Raw genomic sequence first — 24,205 nt, forward strand, 5'->3', positions numbered from 1 at the left:
TCCCTGAAACAGCATGAGGATGAAACCTTGAGAGGAACTAGATTTTAAATGGAACCTATCCTCATCCAGGTAACACCAGTGTGATGATAGATCATTCTTTCACAACTGTACGCTATAAAATCAAACAGTAGGCTACTACATGTGTTCTGAATTTGCGGATTTCATCTCAAACCTGGTTGTTTCCTTCGACAAAGCCTGAGTTGTTGGAAGCTTTAATATTCACTTTGATAATTCAGAAGACCATCTGAAAACAGCATTCGTGTCCATTCTAGATTCAATAGGGGTTAATTCGTATCTCATAGGACCTACTCATAATGGTGGTCACACTCTTGATCTAATTCGTATTAAATATAGAAAATATAGTCACACTTCTACAGTCTGAAGCTACCTCAGATCATTATCTCACCTCATTCAAAATATGTTTGAGCAATAATGTATGCACCTTGCCATGCTACTGTATCAAACGTACATTCTCGTCAACTACTGCTCAAAGTTTTATCAATAATCTCCCAGAGTTATCAAGTTTGACCAGGCAACTGAATGCTTACAGTCAAATGTTCTGCTGTACTTTAGATAATGTCGCTCCACTTAAAAGAAAAATAATTAGAGAGAAAAAACTAGCACCCTGGTAAAACGATGACACATGCACCTTAAAACAGACCACTCAAAAATCAGAACCTAAATGGCATCAAACAAAATTGGCAGTATTCCAAATTAGCTTGGAAGGAGAGCCTCCTGAAGTACAGAAAAGCTCTTAGTGCTGCTAGATCAGTGCATCTCTCCACCCTAATAGAGGATAACAAAAATAATCCTAGATTCTTATTTAATACTATAGCAAAATTAACTGGGAATAAGACCACCACAGAAATACATACACCTGCAATATGCAGTAGCGACGACTTCATGAACTTTTTCAGTGGCAACATTGAAAATATCAGACAAAAAATTCAAACTACTCATTTAAGGCCAGACAATTTAAATAACCTTTAAGATAACAACATAACTGTCAGATCAGCAATGAGAATTTTTTACTCCCCTTAGAGAAACTGAACAAACTTCACTAATTTCCATATCAGAATATTCAACTTGTGTACTAGATCCCTTACCTACATGACTCTTCAAACAGATAATACCAGAAGCAATCGAACCTCTTCTAAAAATAATCAATTCTTCTCCTAGCACTGGCTATGTACCTAAATCCTTTAAACTAAAAGTTATCATACCCCTGATTAAAAAACCTGACCATGACTCCTGGCAGCTGTCCAGTTATAGGCCAATATCAAACCTCCCCTTTATCTCCAAGATCCTAGAAAAAGCTGTAGCACAGCAGTTATGCTCATATCTGCATAAGAATAACATCCATGAAATGCATCAATCAGGATTTACACCTCATCCTAGCACAGGACAGCACTGGATAAAGTAGTAAATGACTTACTACTGGCCTCTGATCAGGGCTGCATCTCCTTGCTTGTATCGCTAGACCTTAGTCTTTGATACCATTGATTATTCCATTCTTCTTGATTGACTAGAAAATATTGTAGGAGTTAAGGGAAAGGCCCTCTCCTGGCTCAGGTCTTATTTAACTGATTGCTATCAGTTTACTGATGTAAATGGTGACTTTTCTATGCATACTACAGTAAAGTTTAGTATTCCACAAGGTTCTGGCTCTCCCTTTTAGTTATGTTGTCATAGTTAGCCTTGCTGGAGTCCCTGCTTACACTCAGCACACAATATATACTACTCAGTGATAGTCAATATGGATTTAGAGCAAACAGATCAACAGAGATGGCACTAATGGAATCAATTGAAGAAATCAGTAACTCCATAGATGATAAAAAATATGTTGCTGGGATATTTATTGATCTTCAAAAAGCTTTTGATACTATTAATCATGATAATTAATAAGATGGAACAAAATGGGATAAGGGGAGTTGTATTAAATTGGATAAGAAGTTATTTGAGCAACAGGACACAATTTGTGAAGTTGGGTGACACTCAACTCGTTTGAATATTGATTGTGGTGTCCCCCAGGGGTCAGTATTGGGTCCTAAACTGTTCATTTTTTATATAAATGATACGTGCAATGTATCAAAGATATTTAAGATGGTATTATTTGCAGATGACACATATATGTTTTGTTCTGGAACAAATTTACATGAGTTAGAAAACATAATCTCTTCAGAATTGTGCAGGTTAAAAAGTTGGTTTGATCGAAATAAACTATCATTAAATCTGTCTAAAACAAAAATCATGTTATTTAATAATTATAAAATAAATAAGGCAATAAATGTACAGGGAGATTGTGTTGATATTGAAAGAGTTTCTAATAATAAATTTCTTGGGGTAATAATAGATGATAGAATTACTTGGAAATCACAAATAAAATACATATTAATTAAACTATCAAGAAGCATATCTGTGTTGAGTATAGCTAAGCACGTCCTGTACTATAATTTACTCCACATTCTTTACTGTTCCCTGCTTTTACTGTACTTAAATTACTGCTTAGTGGTGTGGGGGAATACGTAGAAATGTTCACTTCATGCAATAACTATACTTCAAAAAAGAGCTATAAGAATAATTCATAGTGCTGGTTACCGAGATCATACTAATTCACTATTCTTAAATTCAAAATGTTTAAAATTCAGGGATATTATAGAATATAAAACTGCCTTAATAATGTACAAAGTAAGGAATTATAAAGTACCAAGGAATATTCAAACAATGTTCTCAAATAGAGAGGGGGGCTATAATTTTAGGGGGAAATTGAAATTTAAAATTCGCAGTGCTGGGACAATGTTAAAAATGTTCAGTATTTCTATTTGTGGAGTAAAGCTATGGAACAGTTTGAATGTGGAGCTCATGAAATGTACAACTATAAACCAGTTCAAAAAAAAGGAACAGATCTTTATGAGGTATAGGGAGGAGGAATTACAATAATATTCTATTGATAATACAAGTGTATATATGTGGGTATGGGTACGTACGGATATATATATTATAGAAAATGCATGTATGTGTATATATTAGTGTTGTGACGTTCGCGAACGACCCGATTCTTTTGAACGGCTCCTCGGCATGAACGATGAGAACCGAGTCTTGAGCTGGGGGAGCCATTCTTTCTGTCGTTCTTTTTCTGTACTGTGTTTCAGATGAAAAAGCTCCTCCTTTACTCCTCCTCCCTTCACTGAGTTAGGGAAAGGTTACGGTGAGGGCACAGTGGTGCCTATTTGTCTGATATGCAAATGTAGCTATCAGACAAATAGGCACCAATGTGACATCGGGGAGCGGGAGGGAGGTGACCGTCAGAGCGCAGCCCGTTGTGGTCATGCTGCTTGCACGTGCGCTCTCCAGAAAGAAAAAAAACCCTGCGTGGCTGTTTCAGAGGAGTTAATTGGAGAATTGGAGGGTTGGGGAGTTGGGGGAGGGATGGCACCAGTTGTGCACGCTGTCTTCACGTGTGCCCCAAAAAAAAAAAGTTCAAATTGTTTTGTATATAGTTTATAATGTTGTGTGATCTCAACTCATCTCATCATCTCTAGCCGCTTTATCCTTCTACAGGGTCGCAGGCAAGCTGGAGCCTATCCCAGCTGACTACGGGCGAAAGGCGGGGTACACCCTGGACAAGTTGCCAGGTCATCACAGGGCTGACACATAGACACAGACAACCATTCACACTCACATTCACACCTACGGTCAATTTAGAGTCACCAGTTAACCTAACCTGCATGTCTTTGGACTGTGGGGGAAACCGGAGCACCCGGAGGAAACCCACGCGGAGAACATGCAAACTCCGCACAGAAAGGCCCTCGCCGGCCCCGGGGCTCGAACCCAAGACCTTCTTGCTGTGAGGCGACAGCGCTAACCACTACACCACCGTGCCGCCCGTTGTTGTGTGATATTAATGATAATATTGTGGGAAAACTACTTTGCACGGACGTTCATTTAATTTATTCTATCGTCATTTTGTTTGTTCTATTTTTGTGTATTTTATGTATTTATCTGTTTGTCTAGTTGTATCTATTTTTCTAATAATAATATATTTTTTGCATTAATAGTTTGTTTTTTCCTATTAAAATAATCTTGTGTTCTTGTTATAACTTTATCTATTTATCTGACTGTTTAGTTGTATCTATTTTTGTTACAATTTCAATATTTTTAATATAGAAAGTTTGTTTTTTTCTATTAAAATGTTCTTGTGTGATAACTAGTTCTTGTATTATATTTATTGTAGTTGTATCTATTTTGTATCTCAGACTTAAATATTTTTGTAAAACAAGTGTTTTTCTATAAAATATTCTTGCGTTCTTGATAACTATGTTCTTGAGTGGGTTCTTTTACAGAAAAGCCGTTCTGCATGGACATTCATTGAAGCGCTCATTGTTTTTTAATGGTTATTTATGAGCGTTTAGGGGTTACAATAATGTAAGTCTAGGTTGCTTTATATAAAAGGTATGTCCAGAAATATTGATGTCACTGTCTAAGCAGAGGGATCTGTCTTCTTTAGACGCTGTCTTCTTAAAACTGAATAAATATTTAAAAAGAGCCAAATGAGCCAGTCTTTTGAACGGCTCTTTTCAAAGAACGGATCACAAAGATGCGGATCCCATCAAAGAGCCATAAATCCCATCTCTAGTATATATATGCATATGCATAATTGTATATAATATATATGCATAATATGCATAATTATGGGTGTCTGTGTACATATGGATATGTGTATAGTTATAGGTATGTGTCTATGTATGTACTGTATGTACGCATTGTATGTGTGTATATATGCATAACATAAGTATCTGTATATATGATTTGATTTGGTCGATATTATACCATGTTGGTATGTCTTGGTATGTTAGTATGTTTTCTTTTTTGTTGTTGCTTTTGTTTTCTTTTGTATATATAGTTTATTATGGCGGAAAGTGACGTTTGATTAGTGGTGGTATAGCGGGTTAGGGTTTGATAAGTTATTTACTTCTTCCTAATCCTTTCTGAACATTATTATGTTACTGCCTTGCGGCTATGCTATTCTGTTTGTTTATGACGATGTTTTGATTATTGCATTTTTTATTTTTTTGTTTTGTTTTTTTATATCTTCTTTACTGTTCAGAATAAAGCAATCAAATCAATATATACAGTACTGTTCTTAACCATTTGGTAACACTGGGCATACCTAACAACCTGTGTTCTCTCTCTCTCTCTCGAGTTACACATCAATCCTGAGATTCCAGTGATACTAGCTTCTCCTGCTCCTGCCTGATCCATCCTGATGCCCTACTTCTGGCTGGAGTCTCATCATATTGCTCCTGTGATGGATGGCCCCATATGGACAGTCTAAAAGATACACTTTGAAGATGGCTCTGGACACATATGCCGCTTTTCCATTACAAACGCGGCTGAGCCGTGCCGTGCTGAGTCGAGCTGAGTCGGGCTGAGCGGGGCTATTGAAGTTGCATTTCGACTACAACCGCGCTGAACCGTGCTGGCTGGAAGTGGGTGGACACATTGGGTGGAGTTAGCGAAAGTGGGTGGAGGTCACGTGATGTCGTTAAGCAGCGCAAACAGTGACATCAGTGACAGTGGCGGAACAAGTCAGAGCCGGGCCGGGGGCGGGGCAAATGACCGGGCCCTTTATTAAAGCTTATCATAACATCATTTTAGGTTACAAAATGTCCGCAACTGCGGTGTTTACCAATTTCAACACTACCAGGTGCAACTATGTTATTTAGTAGTACATCAAGTCCTTCAAACGAACATGTAACTCAGAAACAAAAAACATTAGGATACTGTACATGGCTCATAATAAAACATCAATAGCCTATACTGCGCACATTATTTGAAGGGCATACGAATGAGCGCTCAGAGGTTGCAACGGTGACAGGAAGAGTCAGAAATAAAAGGAGGGCGGTGCAAACCTCACTGAATGCACTGTGTTTACCAATTTCAACACTACGGGGTGCAACTATGTTATTTTGTACATTAAGTCCTTCAAACGAACATGTAACTCAAACAAAAAAACATTCGGCGACATACTGTACATGGCTCATAATAAAACATCAATAGCCTACTGCGCGCATTATTTGAAGGGCATACGACGAGCCTTGCGCTCCGCGAACTCGTCCACGATGCTCTGTCACTGATTCAGTGATCTTTTCAGCGGTAGTCTCACGACCCGGATAGTAAACAATAAACATGGAGGACATGGAGTCGTTAGTGTTGCTGGTCTTGGTGCTGTGGCTTGCTGTCACCGACAACGCCAACAGATACTGGCAAGAGCGTATAGATGAGGCGAGGCGCATAAGGCTTCAGAAATTCTCGTAATTCATAATTATTCTTCTTCCGGGTTTGCGGTGTTTACAGATCCCAGCGTGCTCGCGGGGCGTGTGTGGGCATGTGAGGACACTCCTCCTCACCAATCAGTGCACAGGGGAGTGTCTGCTCACGCCCCCAGCCTCACTCGGCACGGTTTGGCTCGCTTCAGCCCCACTCCAAAACGGTGCGAGTTTTAGGGGCTAAGCAGGGCTGAAGCGAGCTGAGTCGTGCTGGTTTTTGGTAGTCGAAACGCGAGCCGTGTCGGGCTGAAGTGAGCTGAAGCGAGCTGAAGTGAGCTGAAAAAGGGTAGTGGAAAAGGGCCATTACAGTTTTGCTACGATGGTTCAGGACTACAATTGACATGATAACTTTAGGACTGCGGTTGTCATGAACGGTTTTGCACTCAAGTTTCCATCAATGTACAGTTGATAACTTCAACAAAATAGACTTCATGCTAAAACTATAAGGAATTTCCTGGTTACACAGTTGTACATTGTGACTATCTAGGACACAGTTACAGAAGCAAGTTATTTATAATCATGCTATCTTTTATCACTCAAATGGGGATGGGTGTCCTTTTGAGTCTGGTTCCTCTCAAGGTTTCTTCCTCATGTCATCTGAGGGAGTTTTTTTCTTGCCACTGTCACCTCAGCCTTGCTCATTAGGGATAAATAAATTTATTAGGAATAAAATTACCTCATAAGTCTATTTTTCTCTAAAGCTGCTTTGCGATAATGTCTGTTATTAAAAGAGCTATACAAATAAACTGATTTGACTTGAAAGGATGTTCAGTATGTGCATCATAGTCTTTATAATTACAGCAGCAGTTGTTAGGTACAAGGCTACAGTTTAAGATTATCCAGTGAAGCAAGAGTGAGACTTGTCTATAAACTGTTTCTGGAACTGCACATCTTTTGGGGTTTCCATGTGGGACCAGAGCATTCTTTATATACCAGAACATAATTTACTAATAAATCACATGCATATCAGTAAATAAAACATTGTGAAATTAAAAAAAAAAAAACACTCTGGAAGGATCCTTTCCCTTCCCCTGCATAGGGCCAATTCTTCTTCTTCTCTAGATTGGCCATAGATATCAACAGTTTTTCCGGTGACTTTAAAGGGTTCCTTATGGCACCTAAAAATAAATTATAAATGACTGAACCTAGACTTCAGGATCAGTCCACAACAGCATTAGGCCTTGGCATCTTTCCATCTGTTCAATAAATTGACTACTTTGGATAAACTTCCACATAATTCAATATTTAAAACTGTTCCTTTGTTTACCTTTGTCAAAACAAATAACAGAGTAGCCTAAGTTATCATTAATGCATTTATGCTTTCAAGCATCTGCGATCTCACCTTGCGGTTGTGGCAGAACTCATATCCATCTTGCTTGCATTCGTGGGAGCGGATAATGAGCTGCAGGTTGTGTTTGTTTAAAAAGTTCTCAGTCACATTGGGGCCCCAGTAACAGCCTCCACCACGAACATTATTCGGGACACAGCCGTCTTCAGTCATGGGGTCACTCCACAGCAAGTCCAGGATCTGCACAACATACGCAACATACGGTAAATGCAAAAACAAAAGTACTTCTCTTTTACCATAATAAGGAGACTAAGCTTGCTAAGTTTTCCATTGCCCAGGTGGTGTTTATTAATAGAGAAAAATAAAGGGCCAAATTTAGAAGCAAAATAGAAGCAAAATTGTGTAACACTATTTTAGGCTCTGAAAAGTTTTCAGTGATGCCAACAAACTGGTAAAGGCCTGGTAAGTTCTAAACCAACAAAAAACATGTTTACAAGCCTGTCCATTACAAGTATCAAATGCTGCACTCCAAACCTACATTAACAAAACAAGTATATACACAATGCAAACACATATTCTACACTCTGACAATTCTAGAAACCAGGACTGAAATATACCATGCTTATTTAAAAACAGAACATATCCAACATTTTAAATAGAAAAGTTATACTGAAAAGTGTATCGTAAATGGGAAGAACAAAGGAAGTGGTTTCTTATGGAGATTCTTAACAAAATCTTGATTCAAAAACTTAGGAACGTGACGCAAGCCATTTGATGAACCTGTGAAATTTGATGAACATTTGATAAACCCTGACTTAGTTGTGTTGTGAAGTAATCTACCATACACTATATAGCCAAAAGTAAAGTGGACACTTGACCCTCACACCCACATGTGGTTCTTCTCCAAACTGTTGCTACAAAGTTGGAAAAACATAATTGTCTAGATTGTCTTTGTATGTATGGAAAAAAGTTATCTTCCTCTCTTACTGTTTAGTCTTCCCCCCACCTTCCTCATGTAATGCAACCTCGGGATTGTGAAAGGCGCTATAGAAATTTAACTGTCAGTATTAGTATTGAGAACGACAACGCAGAACAAACTACAAACATGGCCGCCCAAGACTACAATGCCCATGAGCCACAGCGGTGTATTGAACACAACTGAAGTTCATCATCAATCAGCACTACGCTACTTAAACCCCTCTCACACAAATACTCACTGGGGGGGGGGGGGGGGGTGAATGGTCAGGAGTTGCTTGTGGGAAGGGACAGAGTAGGAAGTGTGGGATAGATGAATCTGAGTGCGGGTTTGGTGAGGATGGGGGTCCCAAGCGTAAAAAAATCAAAGGGGATTAATAACAGTATTAATGAGAATATAGATACATCGGTGAGGAAGGAATCGTATAAGGTATTTATTACGTTGGTTAAAGACGGTGATTCGTTTATGGGTTGGAGTCCTATCCAGTTGACGAGGAAGGTGTATGAGGAGTTAGGAGAAGTTGTGCGTGCCATTAAAACAAGGAGTGGGTCACTTCTGGTAGAATGTATGGATGAGGCACAATTAATGAGAACAGTAAAGATGACTAAATTTGCTGAGCAGAATGTAAAGTGTGTGGTAGGCCGGGATAAAAAACTGATTAGGGGAGTAATAACTGGGATCCCTGTTGAGGATTCAATGGAAGACCTAATGGGTAGTATTAGAAAGGTCAAAGTAAAAGAGGCTAAGCGCCTAAAAATGAAAAGGGATGGGGTGTTGAGCGACAGTCTGTCAGTTTTGCTTACGTTTGATGAAATCATGCTTCCCCAAAAAGTGTTTATAGGGTTTATGAGTTTTGATGTAAGGGCGTATATCCCTCCTCCATTGAGATGTTTCAAGTGCCAAAGGTATGGGCATATAGCAGCAGTATGTAAAGGGAAATTAAAATGCAGTAAGTGCGGAGGAGAACATAATTATGGTGAATGTGCGGAAGGGTCAATTCAAAAATGTTGCAGTTGTGGTGGTAATCACAGTGCAGCGTATGGAAGCTGTGAGGTGTATAAACGAATGAGAGAAGTTCAGAGAATTAAAGTTGAGCAAGGAAAGTCTTATGCCGAGGCAGTTAAGCAAGTTCCTAAACCAGTTAATGTGGCAAAGAATGATAATGGCAGATCGAAAGGAGAGTGCACGACATGCAGAAAGATTCAAGAAGATTCACTGATTGTTAAGAAACGGGACTTTGTGTTTTTTATGGCCGATGTCATTAATAAAGCGGCTCAAACAAGTAGCAGAACAGACAGGATTAAAATCATAGTTGTCTGCCAGGAAGCTTTTGAACGTGCAAGGGCTGGAATGGACAAGTGTTGTGGATGCTCTTAATGAACAAGATGCTACTGTTGAGGAGTCCTCTCTTTATCAATCATGTTCAGGACCTTTAGTATCGTATTAATGGTGTTGCATATCCTTCAATGGAATGCAAGTTTGATTTCCAATGGCCAGGAATTTAAGAAGTACATTGAGAATCTTGATGTAATGCCTGATATTATTTGCATTCAGGAATCCTGGCTGATACCTAGGCTGGACTTTGTTATTAAAGGGTTTATTTCAGTGAGAAGGGACAGGGACTCTGGTATGGGTGGAGGTGTTGTTACCTTCATTCAGAGGGGGGTACAGTTTAGGGAGGTAAGGAAATAGAGATGACATGGAATATATTATTGTTGAAGTTTGGTGTGATGTTGGTAGAGTTTTAATTGTTAACTTTTATAATCCTTGTAGGCAGTTGGAAATGAGATCACTTGAAGAAATTTTTAAGGATATGTCTAGGAAAATAATTTGGTGTGGTGACTTTAATGCACATAGCACTTTATGGGGGGATAGGGATGATGGTAATGTCTTGGAGGAGTTCATGGGTGAAGAAGGATTAGTTTGTATAAATGATGGGTCTGCCACTAGGATAGACATTTCCAGAGGGACAGAATCAGCAATAGATTTGACCATAGTTTCCAGGGATATGGCTGATAAGTATGGGTGGGAGGTGCTTGATAGTAATACAATTGGGAGTGATCACTTCCCTATTAGGGTTCAGGTGGGGGTGGAGGTGCTAAAAGATGGGGTGACTAGAGGGGACAGATGGATACTAGAAAAAGCTAATTGGGAGACGTATACAGAGTTGAGTGATGAGTGGCTATCATTGGTGGATGATGATGTGGGTGTGGAAGAGATGTGTAAGGGAATTAGTGCAAGTATAGTGGCTGCGGCAGGGGAGGCTATCCCAAAGACAGAAGCCAGGCCTTTGAGCAGGATTGTACCTTGGTGGTCAAAAGAATGTCAAGATGCAGTGAAGAATAGGAACAGGTTATTCAGGATATTAAAGAAATCTCATAACTTTCAGTCTTTGAGTATAAGAGAGCGCAGGCTCTAGTGAAGAGGGCTGTGAAGAAGGCAAAAAAGGAGTATTGGAGGAGGTTTTGTGACTCCTTGGGGCGTACTACCCCCATAGAGTGAGTGTGGGGTACGATTAAGAAAATGAATGGCATTAACAGAAGTTATGACTACCCCTTGATTATTGATGGAGAGAATGTTGCAGCTACTAGCAAAGATAAGGCAGAGGTTATAGCTAAAACATTAGCTAGAGTGCATAGCTCTGATAACCTAAGTCTGGAGGAAAGGAAGGGAAGAAACAATCTTAAAATACACTGAGAATGTGAGTGTTGGTCAGGAAGAAAGTGGTTTGAGTGCCCTGTTTACAAGATTAGAGTTAAACAATGTCCTGAGGAAAATAAGGAAGTCTGCTCCAGGGAAGGACTCTATCTGTTATGAAATGTTGAGTAGGCTCAGTGATGGGGGAAAAGACAAGCTATTGCTGCTATTCAATAAAATATGGGTAGAGGGGGTGATTCCTAGGGAACGGAAAGAGTCTTTGATTGTACCAATCAGGAAACCTGGTAAAGATCCTCATAACCCAAGTAGTTACCGGCCAATAGCTTTGACTTCCCAGGTGGGAAAAACCATGGAAAAGATGGTAAATGATAGGCTGACCTACTGGCTAGAGACTAAGGGACTTCTCCAAAGCTACCAGAGTGGCTTTAGGAGAGGTAGAGGTACCATGGATCCAGTAGTGTGTCTAGAAGACTTCATAAGGACAGCCCAAGTAAATAATCAGTAGTAGCAATATTTTTTGATATTGAAAAGGCTTATGACATGCTTTGGACAAAAAGTTTGTTAATCAAGCTGCAGCAATTAGGGGTTGGGGGTGCTCCAGTGGGTGGAGGCTTTCCTGACTGACAGATGGCTAAGGGTTAAGATAAATGGGGACGTAAGCTCCAGCTATGTAACAGAAAATGGCACTCCTCAGGGAAGTATTGTTAGTCCATTACTGTTTAATATAATGATAGATCAAATATTTAAGAATGTACAGGAGCCTGATGGTGTAGCCTTGTTTGCTGATGATGGAGCCATGTGGAAGAAGGGGAGGAATTTGGGTTTCATTATAAATAAAATGCAGTGTGCAGTTAATGAAGTTCAGCAATGGGCGGTTCAGTGGGGATTTAGGATCTCAGTGGAGAAAACAAAAGTTATGATTTCCTCTAGGGGAAAAATTAGTCCTGAGCTTAAAATTTACCTGGCAGGCAGAGAGCTGGAAAGAGTCGGGTTTTTTAAGTACTTGGGGGTATGGTTTGACAGGAAGTTGACGTGGGCGTTCCACATCCAGAAAATGGTGGATAGGTGTACAAAAATTCTAAATGTAATGAGGTGCCTGTGTGGGGTTGAATGGGGTGCATCCGGTGCAGCACTGAGATCAATCTATACTGGCCTCATGAGGTCAGTATTAGACTATGGGTGTATAGCCTATGAGTCGGCTTCCAAGTCCTTGTTGCACAAACTAGATGTGATACACAACCAAGCTTTGAGAATCTGCTGCGGAGCAGTTAAAACATCACCAGTGGCAGCCATTCAAATTGAGGTTGGGGAAATGTCCTTATATTTAAGAAGACAGCAGCTTGCCCTGGTGTACTGGGCTAACCTCAGGGGTCACAATGATGGCCACATTACTCAGCCAGTCCTGAGATATTGCCAAGAGCGACTGTATGAGGGAGGGAAAAGCTTTGGGTGGACAGTCAGGGATTGGGCTATGAATATGGGATGAAGTGGCTTTAATATCTGCCCTACAGTATCATATTCTACAGTTCCCCCTTGGACCTTTGAGGAAGCTAAAGTAGACCTGGGGCTGCTTGAAGAAAGGCAGGAGTGTGAGGTGGACAAGTGGAGAGTTGATGGGTACAGTCATGAACATTACAGCAAGAGTATGTTCATATATACAGATGCCTCAAAGGGTCCTGATAAAAGGGTGGGAGTGGTGTATGTGGTACCCGAGCTGGGGTTGGCCATTAAAAAGAGAATAACTGATGACCTGGCTATGTATACAGCAGAGCTGGTAGCCATGTGGTTTGGCCTGCTCTGGATAGAGGGTAATGGGGATAGGCATAGCATCTGACTCTAGCTCTGCTCTTGTGAGTATTCAGAACTCACATTCCACATCCAGGAACGACATTCTTCTTGACATTTTACAGTTTACAAGTGTGTTAATGAAGGCAGGTTTTAAACTTTCCTTTTTATGGGTTCCAGCTCATGTAGGGGTGGAGGGGAACGAGTTGGCTGACAAATATGCCAAAAGAGCGGCAAGTAGGGACAATATAGATACTAATATACAGTATAGTAAGGCTGAAGTCAAAAGCATCATTAAGGCCAGAGTACATGGGAGATGGCAGCACCTTTGGGAGAATGGGTCTTCTGGGAGGCATCTTTTTAACATTCAGCCTGAAATGCATAGAGCTATTGGTTCACTTAATGCAAGACAGGAGGAAGTGGTATTGGCCAGGCTGAGAATTGGGCACTCCCATCTTAATAGTACTCCCTTTATTATGAGTAGGCATGCTGATGGTAACTGCGAGTATTGTGCATCACAAAGCCCAGAGACTGTAGAGCATGTTCTTATTCACTGTCAAAAATACTGTCAAGAGAGACAGAATTTTATTGCTCAAGTCGAGGCCAATAATACACCCTTTAATGTCAGAAATATCTTACAAAGAAGTAACGGGAAAATTTTATCTTATTTGTTTACTTTTTTGAAAAACACAGGATTATTAAAACGTATTTAATTTCTAGATAAGAAGCAACTCCTGTTCCACACTCTAGTCCAGCGGTGGCGGTAATACACCGAAACAGTTGTCAACCGCCATATAAATCAGAAGGAGAGAGAGAGACTCACTGTGGAGTATTGTTCTGTGTTCTTCAGTGCATACTAAGCCTTAGCTTCCTGACTACCTACTGTTATTCTGATTCTCGCAATTTTTCCTTGTTTGTTCTTCCTGCCTTGTCTACGTTGTCCAGTTCACCTATTGACCGACCCTTGCCTGTCCTCGACCACAATTTGGCTTTGTTACTGTTTGTTCTCCACTCTCCTTTGCGATTACATCTGTAAGTACCTGCACCCTGACATGAGATGATGATGATGATGATTATTATTATTATGAATACCATTAAGTGAAACTAAGAGGTCTAAACATGTTCTAGCATGACTGTCACTGTGTACAAAGTGAGGTCCATGAAAACACAATTTGCCATGGCTAATGTGAAAGAACTCAAGTAGCCAGAAGAACTCAAGTGCCCAGAGCCTGAACTGAACACCACTTGGATGAACTGGAATGTCCCCATAACCACAGCTAAGAGCTTGGGGAAATGCTTTCCTAGAAGTGTAGAGGCTGTTAAAGAAGCAAAGGGGAAATAACTCCTATTAATGACCATGGTTTGGGAATGGGATTTTCAGTGGTCAGGTGTCCATATACTTCTTTTTTTAAGGAAAAAAGTAGTAATCCACCTCTTTCCACTCATTGTTGATGTCTGGGGTGGTGTTGGATTCTGTGGATGTTTCAGACGACATGGACATGTCAAAGTGTCTATCTGACATGCTGCTGCCAGGCTGGGCTAAGCTGGTCTGCTTATGTTGAAGCTTGAGCTCTTCCTCCATGGTCCGTGCCACTGTAGCTGAGAAATCCTGCAAAGAACGGCACTGGAAAGTGTCCCGGGGAAACAAGGGCCTGAAATAGGTGAGCGAAGCCCGCCTTCTGCTCAAAATACTGTGCTTAGGGTTCATCGATTCATCTTCCGTCTCTGAGTCCAATGAAGACCGGGGAGACACGCTGCTCTTTAACTTCGGAGGCCTCAGAGCAGATATGTACTGCAGAGGAAAAAAAAAAACAGAAAAGCAACCAGATAATTAACTAAATAACATTTTATAAACATACAAGAATGCTCAATATAATTACCAGATTTGGTATTGTTCTATCCATTGCACATATGATCCTAAGTAAATACATAATATATGAATAAATCATGCATGAAAACTCACATGTAGAAAAAAAAGTGAAAATATAGGAATATTGTGGAATAACAACTTGTGAAAAATTCATGTTGGAAAAATTGTGTGAAAATAAACGAATGATTTGTAAAACATCATATGTGAATATAAAACAGCTATGTGGAAGGAAAATCACATGGAAACAATCGTGTGGAAATAAATGACTCATGCAAAACTCACTTGTGGAAAAATGAAATTGTGTATAAATCAATTGTGTGGAAAAAAAACAACCACATGGAAATAATGAATCGTGTTTAAAAAAATCATATGCAAACAATCACAGGAAAAAAATTTGTGAATGAATTATTGGTAAAACATTGTGAAAATTAATAAAAAAAACACAAATATAAGGCCAAAATGAAAATGTGAAGCATAATATGTGAAGTGTCTAAAACACATATTTTCACACTGTTACTGTATTCACATAAGGGTCTTCATAGGGTAACATGAGGGTATGTAAAGGTCTTCATAGGTGTAAGGGACATTATTGCACATGGGTTATTTAATTAACAACATTAACCCAATGACTTATTTCAGTTTACAGTGATTGTCTGTCTTTTATAGGTGTTAGTCTGCCTCAAGTACTGAGGTGCTGATCTGTTTGTGCTTAGTGTTTCTTGAACTCACTCTGTGTCTGTCCAGTCGGGCCACCAGTGCCAGGTCCGTGCTGTCTGAGATCCCTCCATGGACGATCAGCACCTTCTGATCGATCACTGTTACCAGGGGCAACCAGCTGAATATTTTCTGCAGCAGTTTTAGAATTCGTTTACCGTGCATCTGGTACACATGAAAAATAGTCCTCATAACCAGATTACAGGCAAAACAATGACGGGATAAAATATTGTATGTTTTATGACCATTTCTCCTGAGGGTAATCTCAGGACCAGTGACAATGCCAAACAAGGTACAAACTGTACAGTGGAAAACATTTATTTGCAAATAATTGTGTGATTTAATGATGCTTTAGAAATCATGTTTGTTTTTTTATGTATAAAATGATTTTTATTGTTTAGATGAGTAATTGACCTTCTTTGAAGCTCTGATCCACTCTTAGGAAATCTTCCCTTAATCACCTGTCATATCAGTAAGAAGGCAAGCCTTCTCTTTATCTTGATGTTAACAATAATAAAGCTTGTTTTTTTATGATTAAGGACCATAAAGTAAAAATGTAATCAAGTAATGTAAACTAATAAAAATCACTAGTGCACACACACACAGAGTGTGAGTGAGTTAATGCTGACACCTTTCTGTTTTAGTCAGCATTAACTTTTTCAGCAGTTTGTGATACAGTAGCTCTTCTGTGGGATTGGACCATATGGGCTAGCCTTCATGCTCCATGTGGATCAATAAGCCTTTGACACCCATGACCCTGTCACTGGTTCACTGGTTGTTCTTCCTTGGACCACTTGTGGTAGGTACTAACCACTGCATACCGGGAACACCCCAGAAGATGCGCCATTTTGGAGATGCTCAGACCCAGTCATCTGGCCATCACAATTTGGCCCTTGTCAAAGTCATTCTGATCCTTACACTTGCCCATTTTTCCTGCTTCCAACACATCAACTTCAAGAACAACTGACTGTTGTCTTGCTTCCTAATATATCCCACCCCTTGACAGGTGCCACTGTAATGAGATAATCAATGTTATTCACTTCACCTTTCAGTGGTTTTAATGTTATGGCTGATGGATGTATGAAGGAGGGAGGAAGGAAAGGCAAAAAGAAAGACTGCCAGTCATTGGAATGCTCTGATTTTAAAGTATTTTAAAGCATTTAGTTAATTTTTCTTCTCATTTTGGATGGTCTCCACCAATCTATACAACATATCTGGACACATTCGTATTCAAAGCTTACAAGCAAAATAGGGAGTAAACACTATTCTCAATTTCATGACTGTAGAAAATAAATATCCTGTTTTGCTGACTGCTCTTATACAGAGAGTTGCTGGCAGCTTATTTGAGCTTTTTTGTTGATGAAGCGCATTGGGATCTCCTTCAAGGTGCTAACACAGCAAGGTTAACAATCTACCATGCGAATTCCATTATATAAATGTTAGAAATTTAATTTGGAAAGACTTACCTTGTATTTGCCTAACACTTCCTTGGTGAACCCATACCTTATTTAAAAAAAAAAAGATATTCAGAATGCTGCACAGAACATTCTGAATAGAACAGAAAGGAATAAGATATTTTACACATTACTGGCCATTACTGTGAATAATATACCTCAGGTTTATTATGTGATCCTCGTGATTTCCTCGATTAAGATGAACCACTCCAGGATAGACCAACAAGAAGGTAAATAAAATAAGTAGAATTTCAATTGAATCCTTGCCTCGATCCACAAAGTCACCATTGAAAACATAAGGCTTCTCCAGTGATGGCATCCCATTCTACAGATCAAGAAACAATACATAATGTTACAAATTCTGTTTTTGTAATTAAATACATGAGACAGACAGGCATGCCCTATTAAAATATGCATGATTTAAACAATGTATTATAAAATAATTATCCCTTTCCAGCACAGTTAGAGAAGTACACTGAAAAAAAGTTTGATTAAACTAAAAGAAAAGTATTCATTTATCACAGCTATCTTTTTTTTTTCTCAAAAAAAAAGTTACATTTCAAAAATAGTTCAGAAATAGCATGTTGGGTTTTATGTTTATATAGTTTCTGCATCATTCTTCATCATGATGAAATAAGCAATAATAAGTGTTCTGGTAAAACTAAATCAAGCGAACGTAAAACACTTAATTTCTCGTCTAAAGGTTTTCTCCTAGGACACTATACTTACTTTGTAAAATATTAGCAGTAAGTCCTCTAATTGTCCATGCAAATCCCCTAAGTAAAATACATTGTTGAAAAGATTTAGGATCGTGAGAAAACCAAAACTATTTACAACATGATATTGATTTTTTTTTTAAAGGACAAAGGTGCAGGTTTCTCACCACATATTGTGATTTCTTTGCTATGGCAGGTAGAGATTCGGTTGATATTTGGCAGAACTTTGAGCATCTTCCACGTTTCAAGAAGAAGTTGGAGAACATAACGAGAGTGGAGCTGCTACTTTGCAAAAACAAATATATTTTATACCTTAAATTTAACTCTGTATAGTCTATAGTACATAATGAAAGGTGAATGAAAAGTTTCACATCCAGTATTGGCATGTGCTTTACCTACTTGTTTGTTTCTAAAAGCCTCGACGAGATCAGCAGCTTGATTTGCATCTAGTGGGAAGGTTAGCCTCGGGCCTGAATAGATTTCTGGAACGTTGATATTGGTGTAACTGAAGTATCTCTCCCACTCTGCATCATGACATATTTCATTTTCTCTGAAGATGTGAGAAATCAACTTTCCTACATCATGGAACCCATAAGGCAAAGAGTGGCCATTAAAATTTAATAGAAGATATGTACAATATATAACATTCAGAAAGCTGAATGCAATCCATTGATCTAATATAACTTTTGACATTATTAAAATATTAACACTTTTTGGTAATTTATATAGGATTACACATGGCCATATGTGTAGGAGTAAGTATCATTTATGTGATAATAAAGGAACAGACTATAGTTTTTCCATCCATCCATCCATTATCTGTAGCCACTTATCCTGTCCCACAAGGTCGCAGGCAAGCTGGAGCCTATCCCAGCTGACTATGGGCGAAAGGCGGGGTACACCCTGGACAAGTCGCCAGATCATCACAGGGCTGACACATAGACACAGACAACCATTCACACTCACACCTACGGTCAATTTAGAGTCACCAGTTAACCTAACCTGCATGTCTTTGGACTGTGGGGGAAACCGGAGCACCCGGAGGAAACCCATGCGGACACGGGAGAACATGCAAACTCCACACAGAAAGGCCCTTGCCGGCCACTGGGCTCGAACCCGGACCTTCTTGCTGTGAGGCGACAGCACTAACCACTACACCACCCCACTATATTTCTTATATCAATTATTTACTGCTAAGGGTATGCTGAATTTTGTACTCAACTATAAAATCATTGAAAAGCGCATTCATTTGGAACGTTAACAGCTTTAGTTCTTTGAAGGGGCACTATTTATAACTTTTATTTAAGAGAGTAACCTTCTGCTGTAGAACATTTCAGGGTTCTCTCAGAGGGACAAACCAAAGCTGCTAGGATGAAACTTTCCTTCTTATATATATATATATATATATATATATATATATATATATATATATATATATAAAACATACAGTGGGGCAAAAAAGTATTTAGTCAGTCACCAATTGGTTAAGTTCTCCCACTTAAAAAGATGAGAGAGGCCTGTAATTTTCATCATAGGTACACTTCAACTATGAGAGACAGAATGAGAAAAAAAAATCCAGAAAATCACATTGTCTGATTTTTAAAGAATTTATTTGCAAATTATGGTGGAAAATAAGTATTTGGTCAATAACAAAAGTTCATCTCAATACTTTGTTATATACCCTTTGTTGGCAATGGCAGAGGTCAAATGTTTTCTGTAAGTCTTCACAAGGTTTTCACACACTGTTGCTGGTATTTTGGCCCATTCCTCCATGCAGATCTCCTCTAGAGCAGTGATGTTTTGGGGCTGTCACTGGGCAACACGGACTTTCAACTCCCTCCAAAGATTTTCTATGGGGTTGAGATCTGGAGACTGGCTAGGCCACTCCAGGACCTTGAAATGCTTCTTACGAAGCCACTCCTTCGTTGCCCGGGCGGTGTGTTTGGGATCATTGTCATGCTGAAAGACCCAGCCACGTTTCATCTTCAATGCCCTTGCTGATGGAAGGAGGTTTTCACTCAAAATCTCACGATACATGGCCCCATTCATTCTTTCCTTTACACGGATCAGTCGTCCTGGTCCCCTTTGCAGAAAAACAGCCCCAAAGCATGATGTTTCCACCCCCATGCTTCACAGTAGGTATGATGTTCTTTGGATGCAACTCAGCATTCTTTCTCCTCCAAACACGACAAGTTGAGTTTTTACCAAAAAGTTATATTTTGGTTTCATCTGACCATATGACATTCTCCCAATCCTCTTCTGGATCATCCAAATGCTCTCTAGCAAACTTCAGATGCGCCTGGACATGTACTGGCTTAAGCAGGGGGACACGTCTGGCACTGCAGGATTTGAGTCCCTGGTGGCGTAGTGTGTTACTGATGGTAGCCTTTGTTACTTTGGTCCCAGCTCTCTGCAGGTCATTCACTAGGTCCCCCCGAGTGGTTCTGGGATTTTTGCTCACTGTTCTTGTGATCATTTTGACCCCATGGGGTGAGATCTTGCGTGGAGCCCCAGATCGAGGGAGATTATCAGTGGTCTTGTATGTCTTCCATTTTCTAATAATTGCTCCCACAGTTGATTTCTTCACACCAAGCTGCTTACCTATTGCAGATTCAGTCTTCCCAGCCTGGTGCAGGTCTACAGTTTTGTTTCTGGTGTCCTTTGACATCTCTTTGGTCTTGGCCATAGTGGAGTTTGGAGTGTGACTGTTTGAGGTTGTGGACAGGTGTCTTTTATACTGATAACGAGTTCAAACAGGTGCCATTAATACAGGTAACGAATGGAGGACAGAGGACCTCTTAAAAGAAGTTGTTACAGGTCTGTGAGAGCCAGAAATCTTGCTTGTTTGTAGGTGACCAAATACTTATTTTACCGAGGAATTTACCAATTAATTCATTAAAAATCCTAAAATGTGATTTCCTGGATTCTTTCCCCCCATTCTGTCTCTCATAGTTGAAGTGTACCTATGATGAAAATTACAGGCCTCTCTCATCTTTTTAAGTGGGAGAACTTGCACAATTGGTGGCTGACTAAATACTTTTTTGCCCCACTGTATAAGATAAATGCATAATCATACACACACATGTTCATTCTTCCTTAGTAATCCTGGATCTGGAGCCTATTTTGGGAACATTGGGCTTGAGGCAGGAATACATGTTGCATGAACACACACACACATTCACACACACACATTCACACACTTATTCAAACGTGGGGGCGGCACGGTGGTGTAGTGGTTAGCGCTGTCGCCTCACAGCAAGAAGGTTCGGGTTCGAGCCCCGTGGCCGGCGAGGGCCTTTCTGTGTGGAGTTTGCATGTTCTTCCCATGTCCGCGTGGGTTTCCTCCGGGTGCTCCGGTTTCCCCCACAGTCCAAAGACATGCAGGTTAGGTTAACTGGTGACTCTAAATTGACCGTAGGTGTGAATGTGAGTGTGAATGGTTGTCTGTGTCTATGTGTCAGCCCTGTGATGACCTGGCGACTTGTCCAGGGTGTACCCCGCCTTTCACCCGTAGTCAGCTGGGATAGGCTCCAGCTTACCTGCGACCCTGTAGAACAGGATAAAGTGGCTAGAGATGATGAGATGAGATTCAAACATGGGGCAGTTTAGCATAGCCAGTCCAACTACATGCATGTTTTTGGGAGATTGGAAGAAACCAGAGGAAACCCACATGAACACAAGGGGGACTTGCACAGAAAGACAGTATGCTAAGCACAGGATCAAACTGAGGACCTTGGAGAAATTAAATGGCAATGCTACCCACTATGCCCACACACACCATAGAATTGACCTTACGTTCATTGCTAGAGGGCGTGAAGTTATCCATGAGGTAACCAAGAAAATTATACAGCTATGTAAAGAAGAAAAAAAAGGACTAAACATTACAACCCATTTTATAAGCTTAAACTTAGTGCACGATATTAATATTATATTCATTAATTATGATATTAATTACCCAATGAACAAACAGACTGGCCTGATGCATCCTTTCTAATACGTGTGTGTTAGTGTTTACTTTGATTTGGTCCAGCTGCCCAGCGTATTCTATGGACTGGAAGATGTTCCAAGTGTATCTCCGCCTCATCTCCATGCGGCTCACGTACTGACGGTACCAGCGCTGGATCAGAACTGCAGCTCTTATTGCTTCACAGTCATGGAACAGAAAAGATTCAGCAAATGTTTTGAACTATGTACATGCTGCACTACAGCACATCTGGAACTTGTAATTCATTATGACATTCACATAAAAAGCTAATTAAAAAGCTAATACTTTTAGATTTGGCCTCCAGTGTTGACTGTGTTAAGGCCATAACTATCAGAGACATTGTCGGAGCATATCCCTTTGGCTATTTATGAACAACTCAATACATTCCATGGAGGATGCTCAGAAACCGTGATGCTGTAACTCATGGGTTTAGTGGAACTGTGACCCTGCAACCATGTCGTCCCAGGATGTAATCTCTGGTGTAAGCTAATTTCACCTCAAGGAACCTGGTGGGGGTTTTTTTCAAGTGTGGCTAAACTACAACCCTACACCCTGTAAGCTGACTCAGACAGGTTTAGTCAACACTCCAATAGGTCATGTCTCTTTTCTGAAATATTATTAAATGAGCAAGAGAGCATGACTCAAGGTGAGAGATTTGTACGTCATACTGTTACACTTTAGATTATAAACAGAAAATATTAAGGAAATAAAGGGGTATTACTACAAAAAGAAACATTGGATACTTACTTATGGCTGCTACATGTGTGAGCATGATAATGTAGAAAAATAATCAAGGTATACCATTAGTTGAGACACATATAAACTACTAAAAAGCCAATTAGTTCACTATTAAACTGTGCATGTACCTTTAAAAAAACAATCATACCATGATATTTTAATTTAATTTAACATTAGCAACAAATAATCTGTTCTAATATATTTGGAATATGTATTATATATACACCAATCAGCCATAACATTAAAACCACTGACAGGTAAAGTGAATAACACTATCTCATCTCATTACAATGGTACCTGTCAAGGGGTGGGATATATTAGACAGCAAAAGAACAGTCAGTTCTTGAAGTTGATGTGATGGAAGAAGGAAAAATAGCCTCAATGAGGCTGTAGCTCATACCGGCCACTGTTGTTGTGTGTGAGTTTGAAATCCGATCAATCCTGTGGGAGGAGTAGTGAAGTTGCATATAACCCCTGTGTAGCTGCATCCATGGTAGGTGGCACCACCTGGTGAACAACTCTTGTTGGAATATGTCTTTAGAGTCTTCTGGGCGAGTTTCAGTGAAAACATTCGAGCAGTTTATGAACAGTAGTGTTTGGTGTGATGAGTCACACAAAATTTTCAAACACCCATAAAATGTTAAATATGACAGGTGGCACCACCATCTCAACAACCTTTATACATACCAACCTGGAGAACATTCCACACGAGTTTGATCAAAATCTGATCACTCCTGTAGGAGGAGAAGCAATTTTTGTAAATTGTGGACAGATGATGACGGACTGACGAAGCATGATCTAAAAATGGGCAAGCGTAAAGATCTGAACAACTCTGACAAGGGACATTGTGATGGCGAGATGATTGGGTCTGAGCATCTCCAAAATGGCACATCTTGTGGGGTGTCCCCAGTATGCAGTGGTTAGTACCTACCAAAAGTGGAGCTACTGTAGCACAAACTGCTGAAAAAGTTAACGCTGGCTCAAACAGAAAGGTGTCACCATGAACTTTTTCAGCAGTTTGTGCGACAGTGGCTCTTCTGTGGGATTGGACCATATGGGCTAGCCTTTGTGTCCCATGCGAATCAATGCGCCTTTGACATCCATGATCTTGTCATCGTTTCACCAGTTGTCCTTCTTTAGACCACTTTTGGTAGGTATTAACCATTGCATACCAGAAACACCCCACAAGATGTTTCATTTTGGAGATCTTCAGACCCAGTCATCTAGCCATTGCAATTTGGTTCTAGTCAGAGTTGCTCAGATCCTTACGCCTGCCCATTTTTCCTGCTTCCAACACATCAACTTCGAGAATTGACTATTCTCTTGCTGCTTAATATATCCCACCTCTTGACAGGTGCCACTGTAATGAGATAATAAATGTAATTCACTTTACCTGTCAGTGTATTTAATTTTATGGCTGATCGGAATATAAGGACCAGATGTGCTATCCGATATCCTAATAGAGATGACATTACGGTACATCTATGGCAAGAAAAACAATGGAAGCAAATCTGTTGTCATGTGAAATAATCAATTGTTATACGATGCATAAACCTACAAATATACTCATGTGTAGAAATAGAAAATGCCTGTCGAGTCTCCTATCTTTCCTCAGTTTTACAAACAGGCACTGAGATTACCTTTGTTATGTGTTTTATGGAATTCACTTCCTTTTGTGACCCCACAGCCCAT

The 24,205-nt window shown here is 39.8% G+C and overlaps 1 protein-coding gene across 1 annotated transcript in view; it reads right to left on the reverse strand.

Moving 5' to 3' along the window:
* ppef2a (protein phosphatase with EF-hand domain 2a) overlaps positions 1 to 24,205 on the reverse strand; it is a 35,800-nt gene extending 11,595 nt beyond the window's left edge. Inside the window, 12 exon segments of the mRNA XM_060907129.1 lie at positions 7,672 to 7,857; positions 14,469 to 14,828; positions 15,636 to 15,785; positions 17,087 to 17,123; positions 17,233 to 17,399; positions 17,804 to 17,850; positions 17,958 to 18,075; positions 18,190 to 18,365; positions 21,586 to 21,640; positions 21,806 to 21,933; positions 22,523 to 22,531; positions 24,139 to 24,205. Of these exon segments, the coding sequence (XP_060763112.1) occupies positions 7,672 to 7,857; positions 14,469 to 14,828; positions 15,636 to 15,785; positions 17,087 to 17,123; positions 17,233 to 17,399; positions 17,804 to 17,850; positions 17,958 to 18,075; positions 18,190 to 18,365; positions 21,586 to 21,640; positions 21,806 to 21,933; positions 22,523 to 22,531; positions 24,139 to 24,205 (1,500 nt within the window).

The sequence above is a fragment of the Neoarius graeffei genome, chromosome 24 (genome assembly GCF_027579695.1).
Source record: "Neoarius graeffei isolate fNeoGra1 chromosome 24, fNeoGra1.pri, whole genome shotgun sequence".
In the NCBI taxonomy this organism is placed as follows: domain Eukaryota; kingdom Metazoa; phylum Chordata; class Actinopteri; order Siluriformes; family Ariidae; genus Neoarius; species Neoarius graeffei.